General features: G+C 39.9%; 1 protein-coding gene across 1 annotated transcript; it reads left to right on the top strand.

The window, feature by feature from the left end:
- Window positions 1-6728: 6728 nt before the first annotated feature.
- LOC133261494 (olfactory receptor 5M5-like) lies at window positions 6729-7664 on the top strand. Its single transcript, XM_061439970.1, has one exon. It carries the CDS (start codon window positions 6729-6731, stop codon window positions 7662-7664), a length of 936 nt encoding a protein of 311 aa, XP_061295954.1.
- Window positions 7665-18735: the final 11071 nt, after the last annotated feature.

The following is an 18735-nucleotide window of genomic DNA, read 5'->3' as shown; positions in this document are numbered from 1 at the left end:
GGGTAGATTTATGGCCAGGATGTGATCTGTCCTGGAGAAGGTTCCATGTGCACTTGAGAAAAAGGTGAAATTCATTTTTTGGGGGGATGAAACATTCTATAGATATCAATTAGGTCTAACTGGTCCCTTGTATCATTTAAAGTTTGTGTTTCCTTGCTAGTTTTATGTTAAGTTGATTTATCCATAGGTGTAAGTGGGGTATTACACTCTTCCACTATTATTGTGTTACTGTTAATTTCTGCTTTCATACTTGTTAGCATTTGCCTTACATATTGTGGTGTGCCTATGTTGGGTGCATGCTGCTGCTGCTGCTGCTAAGTTGCTTCAGTCGTGTCCAAACCTGTGCGACCCCATAGACAGCAGCCCGCCAGGCTCAGCCATCCCTGGGATTCTCCAGGCAAGAACACCGGAGTGGGTTGCCATTTCCTTCTCCAATGCATGAAAGTGAAAGGTGAAAGTGAAGTCGCTCAGTTGCGTCTGACTCTTAGCGACCCCATGGACTGCAGCCTACCAGGCTCCTCAGTCCATGGGATTTTCCAAGCAAGAGTACTGGAGTGGGATGCCATTGCCTTATCCGTGTTGGGTGCATATATATTTATAATTGTTATATTTTCTTCTTGGATTGATCCTTTGATCATTATGTAGTGTCCTTCTTTGTCTTTTTTCACAGCCTTTATTTCAAAGTCTATTTTATCTGATATGAGTATTGCTACTCCTGCTTTCTTTTGGTCTCTACTTGCATGAAATCTTTTTCCAGCCCTTGACTTTCAGTCTGTATGTGTCCCTTGGCTTGAGGTGGGTTTCTTGTAGACAGCATATATAGGGGTCTTGTTTTTGTATCCATTCAGCCAGTCTTTGTCTTTTGGTTAGGGCATTCAAACCATTTACATTTAAGGTAATTATTAATAAGTATGATTCCATTTCAATTTACTTTGTTGTTTTGGTTTCGAGTTTATACACCCTTTCTGTGTTTCCTGTCTAGAGAAGATCCTTTAGCGTTTGTTGGAGAGCTTGTTTAGTGCTGCTGAATTATCTCAACTTTTGCTTATCTGTAAAGCTTTTGATTTCTCCTTCATATTTGGGTGAGATCCTTGCTGAGTACAGTATTCTGGGTTGTAGCCTTTCCTCTTTCATCACTTTAAGTATGTCCTGCCATTCCCTTCTGGCCTGAAGAGTTTCTATTGAAAGATAATATTCATTCTTTGTGTTTGATCTTAATTTGATTAATATGTGCCTTGGTGTGTTTCTCCTTGGGTTTATCCTGTTTGGACTTGCTTGGTTTCTTGGACTCGGATGGCTATTTCCTTCACCATTTTAGGGAACTTTTCAACTATTGTCTCCTCAAGTATTTCTCATGACCTTTCTTATTGTGTTCTTCTGGGACTCCTATGATTTGAATGTTGGGGCATTTGATACTGTCCCAGAGGTCTTTGAAGTTGTCCTCATTTCTTTTATTTATTTATTTTTTCTTTTCTCCTCTCTGTTTCATTTATTTCCATCATCCTGTCTTCCACCTCACTAATCCTATCTTCTGCCTCAGTTATTCTACTGTTGGTTCTCTCTAGAGTGCTTTTGATCTGTTATTGCATTATTCATCATTGATTGACTCTTTTACTTCTTCCAGGTGCTTGTGAAACATTTCTTGCATATTCTCAATCCTTGTCTCCAGACTATTTATCTGTAACTCCATTTTGTTTTCAAGATTTGGGGTCATTTTTACTATCATTATTCTGAATTCTTTTTCAGATAGACTCCCTATCTCCCTCTCTTTTGTTTGGTTTGGTGGGCATTGATCATGTTCTTTTACCTGCTGAATATTTCTCTTCCTTTTCATCTTGTTCAGGTTGTTGTGTTTGGGGTGGCCTTTCTGTATGCTGGAAGTTCGTAGTTCCTCTTTATTGTGGAGGTTCCTCCCTGTGGGTGGGGTTAGATGAGTGGCTTGTCAAGGGTTCCTGGTTAGGGAAGTTTGCGTCCGTGTTCTGGTGGGTGAAGCTGGACCTCTTCTCTCTGGAGAGCAATGAAGTGTAAAGTAGTGAGTTTTGAGGTGTCTATGGTTTGCTGTGACTTTTGGCCACCTGTATATTAATGCTCAGGGTTATATTCCTGTGTTGCTAGAGAATTAGCTTGGTATGTCTTGCTCTGAAATTTGTTGGCTCTTGGGTGGGGCTTGGTTTCAGTGTAGGTATGGAGGCTTTTGGATTAGCTCTTGTCAATTAATGTTCCCTGGAGTCAGGAGTTTTCTGGTGTTCTCAAATTTTGGATGTAAGCCTCCTGCCTCTGGTTTTCAGTCTTATTCTTACAGTAGCCTCAAGACTTCTTCATCCATATCACACTGATGATAAAACATCTCCTTTCGAAGAGAATGGGTTGCCTTTCTGGGTGCCTGGTGTCCTCTGCCAGCATTCAGAAGTTGTTTTGTGGAATTTGCTCAGCGTTCAAATGATCCTTCTATGAATTTGTGGGGGAGAAAGTGGTCTCCCCATCCTATTCCTCTGCCATCTTAGGACCTCCATCATTGTTTAGTGAAAGATTTTTAAAAATCTTCAATGTTTTAAAATTTTCAAGAGTTTCATACACATGATTTTACATATTCTAATAACTCGATTTTCCCCTAACCCTATATTGCCTTTCCCCACTTCCCTCTCCCCACTGGTAGCCATAGTTTGGTTTCTATGTATGTGAGTTTGCTTCTTTTTTTGTTTACTTATTAAGTTTGTTATGTTTTTGCTATTCCACATACATGCCATATCATACAACATTTGTGTATTTTCTCTTTCTGCATTATTTCAGCAGTTTAATGCCCTCCAAGTGAATCCATGTTCTCACAAACAGCAAAACTGTATTCATATACAATAAGTCCTTTACATATGAAGATATGTAAGATAACTGCAGGTGTCTCATCATCAATAGAAATGTCCTTTTCTGCTCTGTGTAGTTGATACCCAGTCCATCTCAGTCAGAGATGCTGCTTGGTCATGTCAAAGGGGAGGAGGAGGGAGCAAGAATTATCTCACTATTCTGCTTGCCCAGGTGACTCTAATTCTCAAGAAAGGGGTGGAGAAGCATGTATAAGCCACATTCTCATATCCAGTTTTATCTCCAATAATGCTGATATTTTGGCTGGTAAAGAATCCACCTGCAATGCAGGAGATCCTGGTTCAATTCCTGGGTCAGGAAGTTCCCCTGCAGAAGGAGTAGACTACCCACTCCAGTGTTCTTGGGCTTCCTTGATGACTCAGACAGTAAAGAATCTGCCTGCAATGCAAAGACCCGGGTACAACCCCTGGATTGGAAAGATCCACTGGAGGAGGCCATGGCAACCCACTCTAACATTCTTGCCTGAAGAATCCCCATGGACAGAGGTGCCTGGTAGGTGACAGTCCATGAAGTCACAAAGAGTCAGACTAGTTGAGTGAATAAGTACAGCGCAATTCTAGTAATTTTAATCTCTGACTCCTGTGTGTAGTCTGCAAGTGATCCATGACCCAGAAGGATGATGATTCAATGGTCCTTTTAGTATCCAGCAATGGTGAAGCCAGAAATACCTCTTCAATCACATTTATTGAGTAATTATTGTGAAACCTTCTGGTCTGAGTCAGGGATGTGAGACAAAACAAAATCCTACTCAGATGTTTTAACTGAAAAGAATTTAATGGAAAGAATTTAATTTAATAAGGAGAATACTGGCAGTGTTAATTAAATCAGTCCATGAGCTTGAAGTACCTGGAGGCTAAGTTCATAAGGCAATTTTCATACCAGTCCCAAAGCAGTCAACACAAGGGCCTCTGTCAGGATTCTAGTGTCACAAGATCCAGAAAGAGCATGCCAGGCCACCTTTTCAACACACACCTTAGCAGGAATTTTCTTTGAAAAGATGCAGCCACCTTGGCACTTCATTGTGAAACTGGGAGAAAATGAAATTTGGATACTTTTCTCTTCCTCTCATTTCTGTTATGCTCCTGGTTTCTTCCATTGGCCTAACTCAGATGGAAACTAGACACTCAAGGAGCCTTATTGATGGAATTTAAAGATTAAGCTCCAGGTAGACCAAAAAAAAAGAAAAGAAAAAGAAAAAAGGTAAACTGTACAGATGGTCTAGACTGACAAAAGAAGCATCATTAGCACATTTATATTATCTGTATATCCATGGTGTTCCCTTTGCTATGTGTTTATTATTATAACAATTAAAATATAAAGAGCAAGGTTCAGAATCAGTAAATAAGTAGTTCAAATGCAGCCAAAGTTATCTGACTGTCTGATGGTTTTCCTATATCATTCAGTCTTCTCTCTGCATGATAACTTAATAACTTACTCAAGTCAAGTCTCAAAATATCAAGACATTTAGGCATAAGTTAAAAAAAATGATTCCCATTAGTATACCATTTCAGAAGATTTGATTCCCTGAAGATACTGGGGAGAGGCAAGAATCATGTCCTCAGTGGGCTTAAGATTTTTAAAAGAGTAAATTACTCATGGTGGTTTATAGTCTAAATGATTTTCTGTGAAAAATAATTGAACCCTAAGGTGTTGATCCCTCTGTGACAATTCTGGTATAAATTTCTCAGCTACTTCATATTTGTGCTGTCACTGGGAAATCACCCTTCTTTCTCAGGTAGGACTAGGTATTGAACAGTTTGCTGTGGTGTGTGCTTAGTCACTCAATCTTGTTTGACTCTTTGTGACCCCATGGACTGTAGCCCACCAGACTTCTCTGTCCATGAGGATTCTCCAGGCAGGAATACTGGAGTGGGTTGCCACGGCCTCCTCCAGGGGATTTTCCCAATCCAGGGATCAAACCCAGGTCTTCTGCATTGAGGGCTGATGCTTTACCATCTGAGCCACCAGGGAAGCCCAAGAACACTGGAGTGGGAAGCCTATCCCTTCTCCAGGGGATCTTCTGGACCCTGCAATCAAAACGGGGTCTCCTGCATTGCAGGCATATTCTTTACCAGCTAAGCAAAATTCTATTTTTCTCATAGTACAAATATCTATAAATATACCATGGAGTGGTATCACAATGGAAAAAGAAAGAGATCAAAGGGCACAAGACAGAGCCTCAGGTCGAGAGCGTCTGTCAAGAATAGGAAGGTTTATAGTGTCGCAAGCCATTTCTGTCCACTACTCTCTAAGACTACCTTGCCAAGTCAGTTCTTTGCATCAGGTGGCCAAAGTATTGGAGCTTCAGCTTCAGTATCAGTCCTTCCAATGAATGTTCAGGACTGATTTCTTTTAGGATGAACTGGTTGGATCTCCTTGCAGTCCAAGGGACTCTCAAGAGTCTTCTCCAACACCATAGCTCAAAAACATCAATTCTTAGGTGTTCAGCTTTCTTTATGGTCCAACTCTTACATCCATACCTGACTACTGAAAAATCCATACCTTAGACTAGACAGACCTTTGTCAACAAAGTAATGTCTCTGCTTTTTAATATGCTGTCTAGGATCATCATAGATTTTCTTCCAAGGAGATGGTCTCCTTTATCATGTACAAAAGTTGCAAAATGCACTTTATGATTTATTACATACTGTCTCAGTTTTATAAAAAGTACTATCATTATTCTCAGTGTGACCTTTACAGAACTCAAATTGAATCCCTATCATACAACTTATTCTTACATTATGAAAGAGTTAAAATGAGGTAAAGTTACAACAAAATTATTACAGTTTGGGGATGGGTGTGTCAATCACTTTTTAAAAAATTGTCTTCTCCTCAAGGGAACATTTTTAATACATTATTTTATCCCAATTATTCCCTCCTTTAATATTTAACATCACTGATAAATCTGGATATATAAAAATAATCATATTGTTTATGTACTGTATTTTTACCTGTATTTATACAAAAACACCAATTTAATTTTGTGCCCCATGAGCCAATTGCTGCTGCTGCTAAGTCAATTATTGCCCTAAATAATTGTCTGAAATATACAAAGCTAAGGATAGCTTGGGATATCTTACTGAAGTAAGATTTGGTAATGTAAGGGCAACCTGAGATAGGCAAGTGTGGATAAAATGAACATGCATCACAGGGTGAGGGACTAGCTTGAAAATAACCTTGAGGTTAGAGTGGCAGGTAGGCAGACACTGGTTCTATAAAGATCTATCTGTTCTGTTTCCCTAAATCATTCACCTGTGGGGGGAACAAAATGAATTTCAATTACTGACTCTTTAGACACCACATCAAAATCATTCTGAAAACAAAGAATCATAGTTTTAAAGAAAAGCAATATTTAAAGGGATTGGAAGTGACCTATTCATGATAATGATTTGTAGGAAAGATCTAAGCTTCTCAACTATGAAAAGACTTGCAAAAAAGCATTTGAAACTATGTAATTGTGTTCTATATTAAGTTAAATATTGAAGCATCTAGTGTATGATTACTAGGTTATTTCTGGATATTTAAAGAAAAATTTGATATGGAACATTTTTAAAGACTACTGAATTTCTTATAATATTGCTTCTGTTTTATGTTTTGTTTTTTTTGGCCATGAGGCATGTGGGATCATGGTTTCCTAAAAGGGGTTCAAATCCTTGTTCCCTGCATTGAAAAATGAAGTTTTAACTGCTGGATCACCTAGAAAGTCCTCTATGTAACTTCTTTATGCCATATGTGTTTAGAAGTTTGAAAGAAGTAGGCATTGATGATGTGAGTAATGGAAAATGATAAAAAAAACCAAATGCATTTTTATTTCATTTACTTTAGACATCATTGGAAGCTGAGCAAACACAATGTTAAGAGAAAATTACACAGAAGTGACTGAGTTTATCCTCCTGGGACTGACAGATCGAGTTGAGTTGCAGCCTGTCCTTTTTGTGGTCTTCCTAGTCATCTACCTGATCACAGTCTTTGGCAATGTGAGCATGATTTTGTTAATCAGAGCTGACTCAAAGCTTCAGACTCCAATGTACTTCTTCCTCAGCCACCTCTCCTTTGTAGATCTCTGTTATGCCACCAATGTCACTCCTCAGATGCTGGTCAATCTTTTATCCAAGAGAAAAACTATTTCCTTCCTTGGTTGCTTTATACAGTTTGACTTTTTCATTTCTTTGGGGCTCACAGATAGCTATATGCTCACAGCAATGGCTTATGACCGCTACACGGCCATCTGCAAACCCTTGTTATATGGCAGCAAAATGTCCCGAGGTGCCTGCCTCTCTCTCGTTGCTACGTCTTATACTTATGGCTTTGCAAACGGTCTTGCACAGACCATCCTGATGCTCCACCTCTCCTTCTGTGGACCCAATGAAATCAACCACTTTTATTGTGCGGACCCACCTCTCCTAGTCCTGGCCTGCTCAGACACTCATGTCAATGAAACTGCCATGTTCGTGGTGGCTGGTTCCAATCTCGTGTTTTCTCTCACCATCATCCTCATTTCCTACATTTTCATCTTTACAGCCATTCTGCAAATGTGTTCTCCAGAAGGGAGGCACAAGGCCTTCTCCACCTGTGGGTCTCATCTGACAGTTGTCACTATGTTTTATGGCACACTGTTCTGGATGTATCTGAGGCCGCCTTCTGAGGCATCTGTAGAACAGACCAAAATTGCAGCTGTTTTTTATATCTTTCTGAGTCCTATGCTTAACCCTTTGATCTACAGCCTTCGGAATAAAGATGTTAAAAGAGCAATAAGGAGAGTAATGCAAGAGAAAATTTTTGTTTAATTAGGTACACATTTGGCCAGACGTATGTAATAGATTTGTATTTTCTGACCGATTAGAGAGAATTTTAAATTGATAAGTCACTTTTTGTCATTGACTTAGTTTTTCCTTTTGCAATTCACTTATGAAATGTGAAAGAATCTGTCAGATCATTAGCTTGTGTCATTTCAGTGTATTTAAAAGGAATACCACGTGGAAATTCAATGACAAGACCAGACAGCATTGCTATTTTTGTAATATTAGTAAAGGACAGATAATTCTGTGCACAGTACTCATAAAGGTAGAAAGTTATAAAAGGCAGAATTACCAATGATCCTAAGACAATGCCAATTTGTTTGATTTGAGGGGTTTAATATTTTCCAAATTATTTTCCAAAACTTGTCAATCGTATAAGGAGGAAAGTTTTTTCTTTGGTTGGTTGGTTTTTTCCTTTGTTCACATTATATATCCAAGATCTTTGGGTATCTTAAATTATTACTTAAGAACTATACTAACGGAATCCTCATTGATTAAATGTTTGACAGAAATGCCAAATTTCCTTTAGATTTTTAAAAATTATTTCTTAAATTTTTTTTTAACCAATATGCCTCCAGCACTAACTTATATTAGGCTTTCACTTTTTTTTTTTTAAATTATGCTTTGTTAACAGCTCACAGACAAAAATAGTGAATGATAGTGAACACTTTTCGAAGCATAACTAATCATCATTAAGTTTTCACACAATGACGCTTATTTCAAATTTGCACAAATCTCCATTTCATGGACCTGACTGCTCACCTTTGGCGTCTCCCCCAGGACATACAAGTTGGGGAAGCTCACGATGCTGGAAAACTCAGAAGAGATGAGAGTTGAGCAGAACTTGGTTCTGTTAAGTAAATCGAGTTGATTTTTTAAAAAACTGATTTTTCTAAATTCCATGTATATGCATTAGTATACTGTATTGGTGTTTTTCTTTCTGGCTTACTTCACTCCGTATAATAGGCTCCAGTTTCATCCACCTCATTAGAACTGATTCAAATGTATTCATTTTAATGGCTGAGTAATACCCTAACCCTAACCCTGTATATGAGACAGCAAAAGAGACACTGATGTATAGAACAGTCTTTTGGACTCTGTGGGAGAAGGAGAGGGTGGGATGATTTGGGAGAATGGCATTGAAACGTGTAATATCATATATGAAACTAGTTGCCAGTCCAGGTTCGATGTACGATACTGGATGCTTGGGGCTTGTGCACTGGGATGACCCAGAGGGAGGATATGGAGAGGGAAGAGGGAGGAGGGTTCAGGATGGGGAACACATGTATACCTGTGGCGGATTCATTTTGATATATAGCAAAACCAATACAATATTGTAAAGTTAAAAAATAAAATAAAATTAAAAAATTAAAATGAATTATGGTTAAAAAAAAGAGTGAGTGCAGTTGAAAAAAAATAAAAAAAAATAAAATAAAGTAAAAGACAAAAAAAAAAACTGATTTATAACTGATTTGTAATTTTAAGTTTCAGGTATACAACATTTGAAAGTCCCCCAGTCATGTCCGACTCTTTGTGGTCCCATGGACTGTAGCCTGCCAGGCTCCTCTGTCCATGGGGATTCTCCAGGCAAGAATACTCAAGTAGGTTGACATACCCCTCTCTAGGGTATCTTCCCAACTCAGAGATCGAACCCAGGTTTCCCACATTGCGGGCAGATTCTTTAGAGTCCGAGCCACCAGGAAAGCCTGGTGTTCAGCATAGTGATTTACAATTTTTAGAACGGTTATAGAGGCTTTTCCAGTGGCTCAGTGGTAAAGGATCTGCTTGCAGTTCAGGGGACTCAGAAAATGCAGGTTTCAGAACTGGGTTGGGAAGATCCACTGGTGGAGAAAATGTTTAAAAAGCAGTAAGAAGAGTGATTCAAGAGAAGCTATTTGCCAAATAGTGTAGACATTTTGGTCACTGGCATGTAACATACCTGTATTCTCTGATCAATCAGTGAGCACTTTAATTTAACAAATCATTTTGCCTATTGACTATTCTTTTCCTTTTATAATTCACCTATGAGACTTGGAAGAATGTTATCAAATTGTTAGTTTTGACTCAGTATATTAAAATAATACCACACATGTATTAAGACACAAGACCAAACAGCATTGTCATTGCTCTATAAAATTAGCAAAAAACATATTATTCTATCTACATTACCCATAGTCACCAAATATGTGAACTTGCTTGTTGGATTTTTTTTTTTGTATTTTTTATTAAAATTATATGAAGTGAAAACCTTTAGGAATCTCAGGTTATTACTCCAAGATATATCTTCAGCTATTAGTACTGGTCCAATAGAATCTTCATTCATAAGATTGTTGAAGTAAATCCTAAATATCCTACAGAATATTTTTATTATATATTTTAAGTGTTTTAATCTATCTATATCCCCATCACAAAACTAGTTTTGAGGTTCCATTTTTTTTGTTTTGTCTTGTTATGAACAATTTCCAGCATACATCCAAAATATAAAGCAGTATAGACTACCAGTGTCAGGATAACTAGCAGTGTTAGGATATCACGCAATGCCACATTTTCATTTTTTTCATTTTTTTTCTATTTTTTTTTTAATTTTTAACTTTACAATATTGTATTGGTTTTGCCATATATCAACATGAATCCACCACAGGTACACATGTGTTCCCCATCCTGAACCCTCCTCCCTCCCCATACCATCCCTCTGGGTCATCCCAATGCACCAGCCCCAAGCATCCAGTATCGTGCATTGAACCTGGACTGGTGACTCGTTTCATATATGATATTATACATGTTTCAATGCTATTCTCCCAAATAATCCCACCCTCTCCCTCTCCCACAGAGTTCAAAAGACTGTTCTATACATCAGTGTCTCTTTTGCTGTCTCGTAATAACCTCAGATATGTAGATGACACCATCTTTACGGCAGAAAGTGAAGAGGAACTAGAAAGCCTCTTGATGAAGGTGAAAGTGGAGAGTGAAAAAGTTGGCTTAAAGCTCAACATTCAGAAAATGAAGATTATGGCATCCGGTCCCATCACTTCATGAGAAATAGATGGGGAAAAGTGGAAACAGTGTCAGACTTTATTTTTTTGGCTCCAAAATCACAGCAGATGGTGACTGCAGCCATGAAATTAAAAGACACTTACTCCTTGGAAGGAAAGTTATGACCAACCTAGATGGCATATTGAAAAGCAGAGACATTACTTTGCCAACAAAGGTCTGTCTAGTCAAGGCTATGGTGTTTCCTGTGGTCATGTATGGATGTGAGAGTTGGACTGTGAAGAAGGCTGAGTGCCGAAGAACTGATGCTTTTGAACTGTGGTGTTGGAGAAGACTCTTGAGAGTCCCGTGGACTGCAAGGAGAGCCAACCAGTCCATTCTGAAGGAGATCAGCCCTGGGATTTCTTTGGAAGGAATGATACTGAAGCTGAAACTCCAGTACTTTGGCCACCTCATGCGACGAATTGACTCATTGGAAAAGACTCTGATGCTGGGAGGGATTGGGGCAGGAGGAGAAGGGGACAACAGAGGATGAGATGGCTGGATGGCATCACGGACTCGATGGACGTGAGTCTGGGTGAACTCCGGGAGTTGGTGATGGACAGGGAGACCTGGCGTGCTGCGATTCATGGGGTCGAAAAGAGTCGGACACGACTGAGCGACTGAACTAAACTGATACAGGATTATTGTTACCATCTTTCTAAATTCCATACATATGCATTAGTATACTGTACTGGTGTTTTTCTTTCTGGCTTACTTCACTCTGTATAATAGGCTCCAGTTTCATCCACCTCATTAGAACTGATTCAAATGTATTCTTTTTAATGGCTGAATAATACTCCATTGTGTATATGTACCACAGCTTTCTTATCATCTTGGAGCATAGTTGATTAACAATGTTGTGTGAGTTTCAGGTGTACAGCAAAGCGACTCAGTTATAACTATACATGAATCTATATTTTTCAAATTGTTTACCCATTTAGATTATTGTAGAATATTGAGCAGTCTTCCCTGTGCTATAACAGCAGGTCCTTTTGTTTCATTGTTTCAGAAACTCAGATCCATCACCTCTCCATGTCATGGACACTAGGGCTCATCTTTGTCATCTCCTCCTGAAGCATATCTGGGGGAAAGACTATGACACTGAAACATGCTTAGAAGAGATGGGAACTGAGCAGAGCAGCGTCCTATTAAGTCTATCCAGTAAATTTTTTTTATCAGATCTTCAGTGTTTGAATTTTCAGATATGAAAACAGAGAACGATGATGTGGACTTGCCTATTTTCTTTTGTAGTTTTTGAAACTATTTAGACTATATTATTAGGTCTTATCAACTGCTAAACTGGTATTATTCCTTTTATCACTTATACTTTCTTTCCTTTCTATGATGTATAAAGTCTAAAAGCCTGATTTGTCTGATATTCACATATATTTGACTGTTATTTTTTGTTTTTGGTTGGTTATGTCCAGTATGTTTATTTTTACCTTTTTATTTTCAGGCCCAGAGTCCTTTTGATCACTATTTCTTATTTTATTGTGGATATTGCCACTTTTGAATAATTCTGACAACTTAGTTTGTGCTTTCCACAAATTATTTTGTGCTTTTTCTCCTCTTTACCTACTGTGAATTAAATCATATTTTGCAACTTTCTTTCCTTTTTAATCCTTGTTTGACTATGACACAGTCTATTTTCTATTATTAGTAAGTTTCCTTAAATTGTGTATGCATACTTGTCTTAACTTAGTCTTCGTTAATCAGTATATCTACATTGCTATTAAATAATGAAAGGAATATGCTGCTGCTGCTAAGTTGCTTCAGTCGTGTCCGACTCTGTGAGACCCCATGGACTGCAGCCTACCAGGCTTCTCCGTCCTTGGGATTCTCCAGGCAAGAACACTGGAGTGGGTTGCCATTTCCTTCTGCAATGCATGAAAGTGGAAAGTGAAAGTGAAGTCGCTCAGTCGTGTCTGACTCTTAGCGACCCCGTGGACTGCAGCCTACCAGGCTCCTCCGTCCATGGGATTTTCCAGGCAACAGTACTGGAGTGGGGTGCCATTGCCTTCTCCCAAAAGGAATATACAATATTTTAATTATGAATTCATCCTGCTTCTAACTTATAAACTGTCATTTGCAGGTATAGAATAAATCATCAATAGTAAATCATTTATTAATGAACTTTAAATATTATCTTTATTGTATATGATTACAGTTATATTAAATGGTGATTCAATGTTCATGTTCCTTTAACTTTCATGACATTTATCAATTTTTCTCTCACTATTATAGTAACCCACTCCAGTATTCTTGCCCGGAGAATCCCATGGACGGAGAAGCCTGGTGGGCTACAGTCCATGGGGTTGCAAAGAGTTGGACACGACTGAGCGACTTCACTTTCACATTATATGGCACCCATTGTTCATTTATGGTTTAGTTTTCTTCTGTGTGATATATATCCTTAATCAGTTCTTTCAGTGAGAGTCCCTCTCTATCCACTTATCTGAGAATATCACTTGTCCATTCTCAGAGGAGAATTTATTTGGGTATGAATGTAGAAAGACAGATACTTGCTTTCAGTATTTAAAATGTCTTATATTCTGGCTTATTTTTGTTCAGCTATGCAGGCGGCTGCGACGACCGGCGCACTAAGCGTGGCCGAGAGGAGCTACCCCACGTCTGAGGTCAGGGGCAGAAGCCAGGAGGACACAACACCCGAAGGGCAGTGGCCAAGAGGAGTTACCCCACATCCGAGATCGGGGCAGTGGCCAAGAGTGCCAGGCTGCGATGGCGCAGAAATGGCTGAGAGGAGCTACCTTGTGTCCAAGGTTGGGGGGGCGGCCGAGAGGAGCTACCAGACGTCCGAGGTCAGGGGCAGTGGCCAGGAGGAGCTACCCCACGTCTGAGGTCAGGGGAAGCGGCTGGGAGGAGCTACCCCACACCAACAGGCCCAAGGCCAGAGGTGGCAGCTGGGAGGACCAACCCCATGTCCAAGGAGCCGTGGCTGCACAGGCGCAGGAGGGCCTAGAAGAGCTATTCCACATTGAAGGTCAGGAAGGGTGGCGGTGAGGAGATACCCCTCGTCCAAGGTTAGGAGCAGCCACTGCGCTTTGCTGGAGTAGCCGTGAAGAGATACTTAGCCCAAGGTAAGAGAAACCCAAGTAAGACGGTAGGTGTTGCAAAAGGGCATCAGAGGGCAGACACACTGAAACCATACTCACAGAAAACTAGTCGATCTAATCACACTAGGACCACAGCCTTGTCTACTCAATGAAACTAAGCCATGCCCGTGGGGCAACCCAAGATGGGCGGGTCATGGTGGAGAGATCTGACAGAATGTGGTCCACTGGAGAAGGGAATGGCAAACCATTTTTCTTGCCTTGAGAACCCCATGAACAGTATGAAAAAGCAAAATGATAGGATACTGAAAGAGGAACTCCCTAGGTCAGTAGGTGCCCAATATGCTACTGGAGATCAGTGGAGAAATAACTCCAGAAAGAATGAAGGGATGGAGCCAAAGCAAAAAGAATACCCAGCTCTGGATGTGACTGGTGATAGAAGCAAGGTCCGATGCTGTAAAGAGCAATATTGCTTTGGAACCTGGAATGTCAGGTCCATGAATCAAGGCAAATTGGAAGTGGACAAACAAGAGATGGCAAGAGTGAATGTCAGCATTCTAGGAATTAGCAAACTGAAATGGACTGGAATGGGTGAATTTAACTCAGATGACCATTATATCTACTACTGCAGGCAGGAATCTCTTAGAAGAAATGGAGTAGCCATCATGATCAACAAAAGAGTCAGAAATGCAGTACTTGGATGCAATCTCAAAAACGATAGAATGATCTCTGTTCATTTCCAAGGCAAACCATTCAATATCACAGTAATCCAAGTCTATGTCCCAACCAGTAATGCTGAAGAAGCTGGAGTTGAAAGGTTCTATGAAGACCTACAAGACCTTTTAGAACTAACACCCAAAAAAGATGTCCTTTTCATTATAGGGGACTGGAATGCAAAAGTAGGAAGTCAAGAAACACCTGCAGTAACAGGCAAATTTGGCCTTGGAATACGGAATGAAGCAGGGCAAAGATGTACAGAGTTTTGCCAAGAAAATGCACTGATCATAACAAACACCCTCTTCCAAAAACACAAGAGAAGACTCTACACATGGACATCACCAGATGGTCAACACCGAAATCAGATTGATTATATTCTTTGCAGCCAAAGATGGAGAAGCTCTATACAGTCAGCAAAAACAAGACAAGGAGCCAATTGTGGCTCAGATCATGAACTCCTTATTGCCAAATTCAGACATAAATTGAAGAAAGTAGGGAAAACCACTAGACCATCGAGGTATGACCTAAATCAAATCCCTTATGACCATACAGTGGAAGTGAGAAATAGATTTAAGGGCCTAGATCTGATAGATTAGAGTGCCTGATGAACTATGGAATGAGGTTTGTGACATTGTACAGGAGACAGGGATCAAGACCATCCCCATGGAAAATAAATGCAAAAACCCAAAATGGCTGTATGAGGAGGCCTTACAAATAGCTATGAAAAGAAGAGAAGTGAAAAGCAAAGGAGAAAAGGTAAGGTATAAACATCTGAATGCAGAGTTCCAAAGAATAGCAAGAAGAGATCAGAAAGCCTTCCTCAGTGATCAATGCAAAGAAATAGAGGAAAACAACAGAATGAGAAAGACTGGAGATCTCTTCAAGAAAATTAGAGATACCAAGGGAACATTTCATGCAAAGATGGGCACAATAAAGGACAGAAATGGCATGGACCTAACAGAAGCAGAAGATATTAAGAAGAGATGGCAAGAATACACAGAAGAACTGTACAAAACAGATCTTCACGACCCAGATAATCACGATGGTGTGATCACTGACCTAGAGCCAGACATCCTGGAATGTGAACTCAAGTGGACCTTAGAAAGCATCACTACGAACAAAGCTAGTGGAGGTGATGGAATTCCAGTTGAGCTCTTTCAAATCCTGAAAGATGATGCTGTGAAAGTGCTGCACTCAATATACCAGCAAATTTGGGAAACTCAGCAGTGGCCACAGGACTGGAAAAGGTCAGTTTTCATTCCAGTCCCAAAGAAAGGCAATGCCAAGGAATGCTCAAACTACCACACAATTGCACTCATCTCACACTAGTAAAGTAATGCTCAAAATTCTCCAAGCCAGGCTTCAGCAATATGTGAACCATGAACTTCCTGATGTTCAAGCTGGTTTTAGAAAAGGCAGAGGAACCAGAGATCAAATTGCCAACATTCGCTGGATCATGGAAAAAGCAAGAGAGTTCCAGAAAAACATCTATTTCTGCTTTATTGACTATGCCAAAGCCTTTGGCTGTATGGATCATAATAAACTGTGGAAAATTCTTCAAGAGATGGGAATACCAGACTACCTGATCTGCCTCTTGAGAAACCTATATGCAGGTCAGGAAGCAACAGTTAGAACTGGACATGGAACAACAAACTGGTTCCAAATAGGAAAAGGACTTCGTCAAGGCTATATATTGTCACCCTGTTTATTTAACTTATATGCAGAGTACATCATGAGAAACGCTGGACTGGAAGAAACACAAGCTGGAATCAAGATTGCCGGGAGAAATATAAATAACCTCAGATATGCAGATGACACCACCCTTATGGCAGAAAGTGAAGAGGAACTAGAAAGCCTCTTGATGAAGGTGAAAGTGGAGAGTGAAAAAGTTGGCTTAAAGCTCAACATTCAGAAAACGAAGATCGTGGTATCCAGTCCCATGACTTCATGGGAAATAGATGGGAAACAGTGTCAGACTTTATTTTTTTTGGCTCCAAAATCACTGCAGATGGTGACTGCAGCCATGAAATTAAAACACGCCTACTCCTTGGAAGGAAAGTTATGACCAACCTAGATAGCATATTAAAAAGCAGAGACATTACTTTGCCATCAAAGGTCCGTCTATTCAAGGCTATGGTTTTTCCTGTGGTCATGTATGGATGTGAGAGTTGGACTGTGAAGAAGGCTGAGTGCTGAAGAATTGATGCTTTTGAACTGTGTTGTTGGAGAAGACTCTTGAGAGTCCCTTGGACTGCAAGGAGTTTCAACTAGTCCATTCTGAAGGAGAGCAGCCCTGGGATTTCTTTGGAAGGAATGATGCTAAAGCTGAAACTCCAGTACTTTGGCCACCTCATGCGAAGAGTTGACTCATTGGAAACGACTCTGATGCTGGGAGGAATTGGGGGCAGGAGGAGAAGGGGATGACAGAGGATGAGATGGCTGGATGGCATCACTGACTCGATGGACATGAGTCTCAGTGAACTCCAGGAGTTGGTGATGGACAGGGAGGCCTGGCGTGCTGTGATTCATGGTGTCACAAAGAGTCAGACATGACTGAGTGACTAATCTGATCTGATCTGATTGAGGTTAATAGATTCAAGGGTATAAATCGGTAGGTAGAGTGCCTGGGGAACAACGGACGAGGATTCATAACATTGTACTGGAACAGTGATCAAAACCATCCCCAAGAAGAAACACAAAAAGGCAAAATGATTGTCTGAGGAGACCTTACAAATAGCTGAGAAAAGAAGAGATGTGAAAGGCAAAGGAGAAAAGGAAAGATATATCCATCTGAATACAGATTTCGGAAGAATAGCAAGGAAAGATAAGAAAGCAAACCCAAGTGATCAGTGAAAAGAAATGGAAAACAATAGACTAGGAAAGACTAGAGAATTCCTCAAGCAAATTGGATATACCAAGGAAGCAGTTCATGCAAAGATGGGCTATATAAAGGATAGAAATGGCATGGACCTAACAAAGCAGAAGATATTAAGAAGAGGCGGCAAGAATACACAGAAGAACTATACAAAAAAGACCTTAATGTCCCAGATAACCACTATGGTATCATCACTCACCTGGATTCAAGCAACCTGTAGTGTGAAGTCAAGCGGGCCTCAGGAGGTATCACTATCATCACTATGAACAAAGCTAGTCGAGGTGATAGATTCCCAGCTGAGCTATTTCTAATCCTAAAGGATGATGCTATGAAAAAGATGCACTCAATATGTCAGCAAGTATGGAAAACACAGCAGTGGCTATAGGCCTGAAAAAGGTCAATTTTCATTCCGGTCCCAAAGACGCAATATCAAAGAGTGTTCAAACTGTCACACAATTGCACACATTTCACACACTAGCAAAGTAATGCTCAAAATTCTCCAAGCCAGGCTTCAGCAATACATGAACCGTGAACTTTCAGATTTTCAAACTGGTTTTAGAAAAGGCAGAGGAACCAGAGATCAAATTGCCACCATCCGCTGGATCATTGTAAAAGCAAGAGAGTTTCAAAAACAACAACAACAACAAAAAAACCAAACATCTATTTCTGCTTTATTGACTATGCCAGAGCCTGTGACTGTGTGGATCACCATAAACTGTGGAAAATTCTTCAAGAGATGGGAATACCAGACCACCTGACCTGCCTCTTGACAAACCTGAATGCAGGTCTGGAAGCAACAGTTAGGACTGGACATGGAACAATGGAGTGGTTCCAAATAGGAAAAGGAGTAAGCCAAGCCTGTATATTGTCACCCTGCTTATTTAACTTATGTGCAGACTATATCATGAGAAACCTTGGGCTGGATGAAGCACAAGCTGGAACCAGGATTGTGGGGAGAAATATCAATAACCTCAGATATGCAGATGACACCACCCTTATGGCAGAAAGTGAAGAGAAACTAAAGAGCTTCTTGATGAAAGTGATAGAGGAGAGTGAAAAAGTTGGCTTAAAGCTCAACATTCAGAAAAGTAAGATTATGGCATCCAGTCCCATCTTTTCATGGCAAATCAATGGGGAATCTGTGGAAATAGTGACTGACTATTTTTTGGGGTCCAAAATCACTGCAGATGGTGACTGCAGCCATGAAATTAAAATATGCTTTCTCCTTGGAAGGAAAGTTATGACCAATCTAGATAGCATATTCAAAAGCAGAGACATTACTTTGTCAATAAAGGTCCATCTAGTCAAGGCTATGGTTTTTCCAGTAGTCACATATGGATGTGAGTGTTGGACTATAAAGAAG

This window comes from Bos javanicus, chromosome 15 (assembly GCF_032452875.1).
Source record: "Bos javanicus breed banteng chromosome 15, ARS-OSU_banteng_1.0, whole genome shotgun sequence".
NCBI lineage: Eukaryota > Metazoa > Chordata > Mammalia > Artiodactyla > Bovidae > Bos > Bos javanicus.
Note: the sequence above shows the minus strand (reverse complement) of the source record. Positions and strands in the feature narration are given on the sequence as shown.